Raw genomic sequence first — 10213 nt, 5'->3', positions numbered from 1 at the left:
ATAATAGAATCTACCTTTTACATAAATGCAATATATCGGAGGAAGATTATGAGTTTATAAATGAAATTATATATGCCTGTAAATTTAGTCCCTAATAAACGATAATACGAACATCTTTTTTTAGATTGTTTGTCTTTATAACACACAGTTGTATATGGATAAAACATTTTTATATTTTATATTTTAAAAAGAACATTTTGTTTTGTTTAGCTGCTTTTCATTTTTACGTTTTTACTATTCTTATTTCGATTTCGTTCTTTTCTTATCATTAATTTAATTGAGAAACCCAACCAAAGATCCAATATATAGAAATATAAGCATATCACAACTGAAATATGAATACATAAATAAAGATTGACTCTTCTTGATAATATGTATATGATGTTTCAAACTGATGTATATTTGTTTTAGGTTGAAGCACCCTCACATATGATAACTTCTTCACTTGCGATACATGAATCATCAATACAGGATCCTGCACGCTACCACCGACAGACTTATTTGATTGGCTTAGAAGACAAATCTATACAAACAAAGTGGTATTCATTTATAAATGAACTTGACATTTTATCTATAATATGACGCAGTAGAGTAGACACGAGAAATAAATGACATTAATTCCGACACATATCTCCTCGTGTGCCCCGTTACCATGTCCATCCGATCTCTACTAGAAATTCGCTGTAAAACACACCATTCCTGCATTTCGATTGGTCAAAAAAAATATACTCTGCATTCTATTTCCTAATTTATCTGATATTGCTAGGTGAAACACTCCTCATTTCAGGTTTCATTTCATATAAAGCCAGAAATTTGAAGTAAATCCACTACATACAGCAAGCGAACTTAGACGTCTGCAGCATTTGTTTTTTCTCTCTATACGTTTACTTGTTTCGATAGTAAGAAAGCCAGAACGTCAAGTTAGTCGTGGATCTGGGGCGACGTCGACCGAGACCACTGATAATGATATACAACTCCTAGCCCACATCGGAGGCATTGATTTTTGGCCAATAAGATAAGACAATATTAAAGTACGCCGTGTCTGAACTGAGGACATATAAACTTTCGGACTTTCGTAGGCAACAGCTGTGAGCCTGATATAGATATGAGCTAGTTTTTCATTTTCGCGGAACAAAGTTTCAAATTAACAGTACGTTAGAGGATATTTCAGCATATAACAAATACAGCAAAAAATTTTCGTGAAAAATTATTCCAGAGGACTCAAAATGAATATGAACCTATTGGCTAGTATTTTAGTGGTGGCGACAGTATGTGGACTCTCCGAAGGCCATGGACGACTCCTGGAACCGCCGTCCAGATCTAGCATGTGGAGGTCCATGCGGAATGGATCTCCGGAATTCCCGAATGCTCCAATCAATTATAATGACAACCAGCTTTTCTGTGGTGGACGTATTGTAAGTAATGTTCATAGATATACACTGCCCTCCAAAAGTTATGTTACATTATATAGTTGTTGACTGGGTTTGAGGCCAACAGTTGATTTGTTGGACCCGAAGATAAACTGTTGCCCAAGGCCAAAGGAAGAGGGCAACAGTTTGTGTGAGGGTCCAACAAATCATCCGATGCAAAAAAAAAAAAAAAAAAAAAAACAGTCGATAACTGTTTTGTTATACCCCATTGTGGCGTCACTCCGGTCAACAGTAAATTTTAACAGTTCTTTTGATCGCTCCACGACACAGTTCATTTATTGGCATTTATGTCAATAGAGTTTATATAGAAACTATTTTATAGGGGTATAACAAATGTAAATGTTTACTGGCAATTTATCTCGAAAACTCTCGAAAAACAAGTAACAGAAGATAATTAAGCTAACAAATAACATATACAGATGCCTGTCATAACATGGTTTACTTATTTTTGTATACTTGTAAAAAATGCACATGTAACAGAACTTTTGGAGGGAAGTGTATAGGTCGTTTGGGTACTCAATGTATATGACTTAAATGATATATGATTTAAATTCAAACCCTGTCATATCTTTAAATGAGATGTTCTTAACTCAATCACGTACAACAAACTACTGAAACAGAACCAATAGAAAACAAATGATTTATGTTTTGTATTATTGTGTTACTTTCATTATTATATGAGAAACACAATATAAATTATTCAAATGATATTACATTTTTTTGTTATTAGAAATTAAAGTGAACAGTTGGGCAAGGATGGCTAAAGTCGGTAAAAATGGTGTGAATGTATCCAGTATAATTTCTTATGAAATAGAAAAATAAAATCTCTCGTCAAAATCTGTCTGCGTACGAAGAAATTGATTTAAAGTTTGGGAATTCTAAAACGTCCTCCCGGCTCACTATGTCCGTGGTTACATTTTCACGCAGCCTCGCTTTCAATGCTTTCAACTTTTCTTTACTTTAATGGTCAGAACTGGGAAACTAAGCAGAACTTGACCGTCGTATCAATATGTGAGAACTTTTGGAAGGCCAATGAACGCATTTAGACTGGTTTTCTTTGCCCGACTATTCACTTTAACTGTCAAGATACTGACTTCGAAACGTAATCGTAATTTAAACTTTAGATCGATTAAAGACGAGATGTCAATATTTCTTTCCAAAATGCTACTTATCAAAAAGTCGTGCATTAATTTTAACCAAATGGAGCCAGATACAGCGAAACAAATGCTGTTTTCATGATAATTTACAAGTGATGATAAATCATTGGTAAATGGGGAAAATAATGTTGGCCACTAATTTAAATTTCTTTTCTGATGTTTAGGCTACAATACGTCTGTCATGTATTATTTTTTCAGTCACACAAATTACCCTGATATGAAGTGCCCCAACCAAGTGTCTAAGGTCTCTAGCGGAAATGCCACCGATAAGACTATCTGTTGAGTAGTTGACTATCGCAAGTTCACTGCATAAATTTGACAGAATCATTCTTAAAATGAAATTAATAAAAATAAAATTTGGTCTATACTTTTTCCCATTCCCATAGATGTATTACTTTGTGTTGATACTATGATAATGGTGTGCATTTTTAAGAATAAATCACACCTGTCTACAATTTTAAACCATAAGAAAGAGTTCGTATTACGCTGATGGTCTTTATAATAAAATGTCGCTAAGTCAGATCTAAATGTAAATTCTTCACTGAAAAACGTAATTTCAACATTAGTCCAAAGCATAACACTGTTTGCTTTAACTGAAATCGAGAAATAGTTGTTAAATATTAACAACAATATTAACTCAATAATTAATACAAAAGAACGATACTTTCTCCTCAGAAATATTAGGGTTCATATTTATTGAGCCATATCAAGTTGTCAGAATTATTTCTAATTACAAACATTAGCAATCTATAACATAGCATCTTTAAACTAGGTGTCAATAGTACAAATTAAGTATAATTGACCTTCCTCCTGGGTGTTTTAGTAGTATAATATTCTTCTCATACATAGAAAAAAGCTCCATGTGAGATCTATGTTAATATGCTGTTCATGTGGTTACATTTGATTTTCCACACAGGTTTATAAATTGCTTTATGACATTTAGCATTGTTCCTTCAAACATTGGTATCTAGAATGATGTGTGTGTTCGTGAGTGTTCCTATTTCATTTATTTAAATTTTATATTCGGAAATCAAGTATCTTTTCGTACAATGCACGTGCAGAAATAATGCATGTGTACTATTTCGACGCATCTGTATCTTGCAGGAACAGACATATTCCCTAATGCACAATAGGCTTTGCTTTGAGTTGAAATTCTTTCTATTTTTGAAGAATATGTGCACGATATGATAAGAATATGAACCTAATAACATCGTAAAATGAATTTGATATCTTGAATAAATTGAGAAGGCCTCTTATGCACAAAAGATTTTTCTTTAGCCTGAATTCATTCTTGTTTATTGAGAACATGTGCACAAAATTATAAGAAACCGAACTACGTAACGCCGTAAACAGGATTATCTTCGAGGAATAGAAATAGTCTCTCTAATGCACAAAAGGGAGACTTTTCTTTTATTTGAGTGTCGTTTTAAAGTATTAATAATTTAAAGTAATGCTTCTAAACACCAAATGAATATAACTTCACAAAACACCTTTATAATGTAAGTTTTATTTTTTATTTTTTAACTCGCCTTGTGTATTTACGTAACATATAAAAACGTTTAGCTATTGTATTCATGTTTGTTTTAGCAACAGGAGATGGAAATTAATATTTTATTGATGAATCACTAAAAGCAAAAGACCATTAAGGATGTTTGTCATGTCTTTTATTATGTGTTTATCATATTTTCGCTTGTCAGAAAGAATTCCTTGAGAGTAAAAGCATATCTTATATTTCGGTTTGTTAACCTATTATCTTTTTTCCAAACTGTCCACTTATATAACTTTAATGTTATCAACAACACACTTGAGAATCAACGATAGCCTCCATATACACACCACAGATACTTCGAAAATCAAAATATCAAAATCTGAAATGATGTTTTCACAAACAATGTTGATCAAAGAATGACGGGTTTACCATTTGAAGAAGGGAATATGAGTTTGCATTTATTAAATTCCTTTTTTACTAATGATGATATAAACAAATTACCCTAATAAACCACAAATACAAAAATTGTTATGTTCAGTAAAATTGAAATTAAGCTTAGATTAGAGTAAATATTGAACTCATTATGGTTTTGATAATTATGATTACTAAAAAAGATAAAGACATTTTATACCAATATATTTCAACAATGCCGCTCTTTATTTGTGTGGTAAAAATAATGTAAAAGAAGTGTTCATGCTCATATATGAATGACGTGAATCTAATTAATGAAGACAAATACTGTCGGGTACTTTAAATGTTTTTCAATTTAACGTTATATTGAATGTTTCTAAGCATTATTAAAGGCTTAAACAAAACCCTTCGAACGAAACGATGAACGAAGCTATTTCACGATACATATAGTACTACAATATTGCTATGAAAGTGCAATAATTTCATCAATACATGAAGATTTTCAAACATGAAAAATAGATAACAGTTCAATTCTGAAATCTGCGATATTGCTACTTATAAAAAACACGTGCTTAAGATTGAATGTAATTCAGTGTAAAGATGATGGAGTCTTGTTGATATAAAAGTCAATACTCCTTTTGCAACGTAATTATAGCCGTACATAATTAGCTATAATATTCGGTATTAAAGACAATTACTGTGCGAAAAAAATACCAATATATAATCTAACATTATCTACTCCTTTACAGTTACATGCATGTATCTATAAACTAACCAATATTGCTTTAACACCAACTTAACATTTCATAATAGGTTTATATTATAATTGTGGTCAACACAACAAAGTATTGACTTTATAAACAGACAAATAACTGGAAAATGACAGTGACGAGAAGGAAGTTAAGATTAATAGGCATTCAAGCACCCATTATAACTCCACCGTCTGGAGAGAGATGACAAAGTTAGATAACTCTGTGCTGATAACGGGAAGCAAATGTAAATTATCTAGTATATAATAGACACTGAACACACTCTCCCGTGTTTATACACAGACATGTGTAGTGATAACAAAATTTTGTTTTCATATCGTTGGTACCTGTTGCCCAGTATTTATGCTATGTATACTGTAATTCTCCTATGTTTACACAGTTCTGGATGTACGTGTACTTAAATGATCAATATCGTTTTGCGTTTTATTTTGTCTTTTCAGTGTATATTTCTAGTGACGCCCTTAACATAACTTAATATGTATTTGGTTGTTAAGATATTGCGTACTAACGCGTTATATTATTTCCTGCCAATTTTATAAATTTCTTTATGTACAGGTTCCATTGCATTTTCCTTATTGCGCTGAGAGACGAGGCCTTATTTTTTTTTCTGTTTGAACAACAACAAGATTTTGTTTACACAGCTTAAATGGATAATTGTATTTGATAACATATGCTTTTTGAGTTGATTGTTTAATGTTAATATCTAACATTTTAAAACACGCAAATACATTATTTATGAACGATAGCGTTTATCAAAACGAATATGTGTCCGTTTTTGTTATAAACCCAAACGATACTGAGAATAATGCTTACAATTTGAATAACTGAGCGCGGTACTAATTAGGATTTAATTTTCGTGCTTCAACATACTTTTTTCAATAAAAAAAACCAAGCTGTGGAGCATTGATGTCTAAACATATTAGTTTGGTAAATAACTGCCTCTTTAACTTTTCCTTCTCACCTTTCTAACCAATAGAAATGAGTGTTATTTCTGAATTTAAATTGGTATTCATTATAGGCTTTCGGAATTTTCAGGCGATTATTTATTTCTTATAATTTTTGCATAACGCCTAACCCAAATCTAACAGGGTAATATAACGTTTTTACTACTTCACACACCCATGTTACCACCTACGCATATTTCGACAGAACATATTTAATATATCATGCACATTTATCTTGAGGGATTAAATTGTCGGGTCTTGTTATTATACTACTGTAAACAGCTGATTTGAACCATGGGCTCCAGCGCACAGGGACAGGAACTCTACTAAAGAAAGAAAAAAAAACGTGTAATATTTTCTGATTAACCAAGATGTTATTTTCCCCAATAATGTCACATATAAAACGAATAAAAATAAATAGCATGTTTCATCTTTAAAGATTTACTCAATCGAAAACAAGAACAGACGTATCACTATTTTTCTTCAGTTACAGTAGTAACTTACTTTATACCATTTCGACCATTGAAAAGTTTGAGCTTCTTATTTTAATTCAAGTTAAAATTATTAAAAATAATTAATTGTATCCCGAAAAAAGTCCATTACACTATGCCCTATATGGAATTTAATACTCATTATGCGTGCACTCAAAGCAAATAGATTATTTTTATGCATTTTTACGTTAGTTAGACACATATAAACACGATTATACATAGTTATTGTTCAAATAATGAGTAACGTTTATGCTCTGTCAGCGGTGAAGCATCTTTAACAATTGATAAAGTGGTGATACAGATCTCAAAATATAGAAAGGCATAAAAATGAATTCAACAAAGAAGCCTTCGTATGCATATATACGATTTCGTAAATTCTGAAAACCGACTTCCATTCTAAAAGTATAAGTTGGTATACAAAAAAGCTTTTGATTGTATGTTTCCTGTTTATATCTGTGTATAAATATTAATAGCTTGTCTTCCTTGTGTCTTTTAGATAGTCTTTCATCCGCACCAATGTTTTGTCTTGATAAAGAATAATTGTTTTTTGGTTTGTTTTGCTTAGATATGATTTGTACAATTTACTCTTTATACGGATTGAAATGTACTTGCATTCAAGTATATTCGTCATGATTTTTTTAGTGTCAATTTTAAAGTGGACATAGGTATTCTCTGCTATTTTTTGTTTAAGTAATTCATATCAGTACCAATAAATATAGGATTTTTAAATGAGTGTTCATTTCAGGAGATGTTATGAAACCGAGTCTAAGAAGTTGAGCCTTGTCGAGCAAAACAATAAAACGTCGAGATCAAATATGATATAAAAACAATTTTAAGATATTTTTTTCGCATAACCACAAAAACCTACATTTTGAAATACGCAGCATTAATCTATCGGAGATGGCCATTGATGTCCCGTCGTCCACTAATACGAAGCTATTAATTATGTTAATTATTTGACCTTTTATAGCTACATTTACTAAACATTTTAAATAAAAATCTGTACTTAAGCTTGGTTTTGCATTGATTTTACATTTCAAAACTACACGTTTCTTTATTTCAACAATATTGCAGCATTTGCTAATATAATATTTACATCTAATTCGTACTTATAAAGGTTGCATCCGTTTGACATATCAGAATTATACTAACGTTGTTTTTATCTAGATAACATCTTTTTTTAATATCAGGACTCGATTTCTTGAAACAAACTGAAGTAAAAATATATAATTATAGTTATAAGTTACATTGTATATAAGGGGAAAAACTCAAGTTTTGACTTAAGTCTGCATTTTTGTTTCGAGAAATCGGAGCCAGGTCCTGAAACAAACTTAAGTCAAAAACTGTCGTAAAAAGTCATATTATTTTTACATAAGTTCTATAAGAAGGAAAAATCACGTTTTCAGTTACTTTTTTTTATAGATTTTTCCTCATTTTATACATTTATACAATATTTTATTGCTATATCTTTTCATTTTTAACTTTCAGAACTTCATCTACCAACATCAAAAATGTGGGATCTGTGGGGACCCTTACCAGGGACCTCGAAATAACGAGGCTGGAGGAAGGTATGCCAAGGGGATCATCACCAGACACTATACGGTCGGCCAGACTATTGACATTGGTGTCGAGATAACTGCTAATCACCACGGCTACTTCGAGTTCAGGTTGTGTCCAAATAATGATATACATAAAAGAGCTACCCAGGAATGCCTAGATCAGCATTTGTTAACACTGGAAAACGCCGACGGTACAAGGTAACAATGTCATTTAGCCGACATAGTTTTTATTGAAGAAATCAAATTAAGATTTATAGCATTTCGTAAAAAAATTGACAAACTAAAAACAACGATATCACATTGAGATAGTTATGCTTTCTGCAGGTATAACGTACTCAACCTTATATGATTTGTGTACAACCACTTACATATTAAAAATCAATGGATAAATTCATACGTTGACGTTAGAACATCTGTATATAGTATTGTTTTGTTCGATATAGGTACTACCTCGGCGGAAGGAGGGGAGCTATCAATCTTAAGGCTAAACTACCTGAAGGTCTGACGTGTTCACAGTGTGTTCTGCAATGGCGATGGAAAACAGGTACCTGAACGGATTTATGAAACACACATGTCAATATATAAAAAAAACTGTCAAATGTAAATGAAAAAAATAATAATAAAACAACCCATAAAAAGCAAAGAAAAAGGGAAACCCTAATAACCCACAAAAACACCCGAATCAATCACGTTCATGTGGAAGGCGCAATGTGGTAAAAGCGTAACTAATTTAAATATATTCTTTAAATATAAAAGCATGCAAATTCAATTTTGAAATGTGATTATGCCATCCCATCTCCAGATACAGTTTTCTTTTTACGTTCACGTCGGATATGGTTTTTTTTTTTAAATTAAAAGGTTCAATATGTTCCATGGTCACCAAACCATGTAGCGTATCGATATAAGATGTTTTAATCGATACAATTTTTTTATTATCAAAGTAATTAATATTAAAACAAAACATGTTAACGAAATCACAGTCGCCGTGTGTGCTTTTTATTTGTTTTCACTGTAACTTCTGATGTTTTTTTATAATTCAGTTCTGTTATTATTATCATTTTACAGGTAACAGTTACGGTTATGCTGCTAATGGTACATATTGCATTGGGTGCGGCCTACAGGAGATGTTTTATGGCTGTTCCGACATCTCAATTTCTGGCGGAAGTAGCGGTGGTCATGTGCAGCCTCAGGTAACCTCCAAACCAGTGACGTCAGCCCCAGTTGTCCAGACTCAGAAGCCGGTAACACAGAGACCTATCTACATTACTCCGAGACCAACACAACCAAAACCCGTCCAGACAATGCGACCTAATTCTGGACTATTCTTCCCACCAATCGGACAGACGAATGGCGGACAAACTTCCGGACAGACGACGGGACCGACAGTCACTAGGTGCCGTGCTATCAATCTTTGGGCGGGAGTCCCCCAGCTTGACCAGTGGTGTCTCGATAACTGTGCAAAAGGAAATTGTCCAGCTCTTGCTTGTAGTTGTAATTAAATCCGTCCAGATGTTAATGAATACTTCTTGTTTTATTTTACATCAGAAATATTTTAATCATGTCAATTGTCTTTAATAGCGCTTAAATTCACACATGTTATCGCGACTTTGTCATTGTTTTCATTTTGATGTTCAATCTTATATTTCAATAATCGCCGTTTAACACAAAATGAAAAACAATGTCGAAAGCAACAGGTCAACGTTTGCATAAGTCAATTTTTTTTTTTTTTTTTGAAATTCATCATAAAAATATGACTGAAAATCATATTGTTATTTATCAGAAGTTTAATTAATTAAGATTTTTTATTAGTTGGTATCGAAATTAACAGATAACTTCTAAACGAAACAACTCTTGTAAATCCATTCGTAGAAAGTATGCACTATACTATGCTCATTAAACTATAAAATATATCATTTTCAAAATAATTTGAAAGATATAATAAATAAAGATATTTTGAAAGTT

General features: G+C 32.0%; 1 protein-coding gene across 1 annotated transcript; it reads left to right on the top strand.

The window, feature by feature from the left end:
• The first annotated feature begins 781 nt into the window (after positions 1-781).
• LOC138305995 (uncharacterized) lies at positions 782-9767 on the top strand. Its single transcript, XM_069246305.1, has 4 exons — positions 782-1415; positions 8181-8449; positions 8695-8795; positions 9317-9767. The coding sequence occupies exons 1-4, from the start codon at positions 1227-1229 to the stop codon at positions 9748-9750; spliced, it is 993 nt and encodes a 330-aa protein (XP_069102406.1). The 5' UTR covers positions 782-1226; the 3' UTR covers positions 9751-9767.
• The last annotated feature ends 446 nt before the right edge of the window (positions 9768-10213 follow it).

Source organism: Argopecten irradians, chromosome 13 (genome assembly GCF_041381155.1).
Source record: "Argopecten irradians isolate NY chromosome 13, Ai_NY, whole genome shotgun sequence".
Classification (NCBI taxonomy): Eukaryota; Metazoa; Mollusca; class Bivalvia; order Pectinida; family Pectinidae; genus Argopecten; species Argopecten irradians.
Note: the sequence above shows the minus strand (reverse complement) of the source record. Positions and strands in the feature narration are given on the sequence as shown.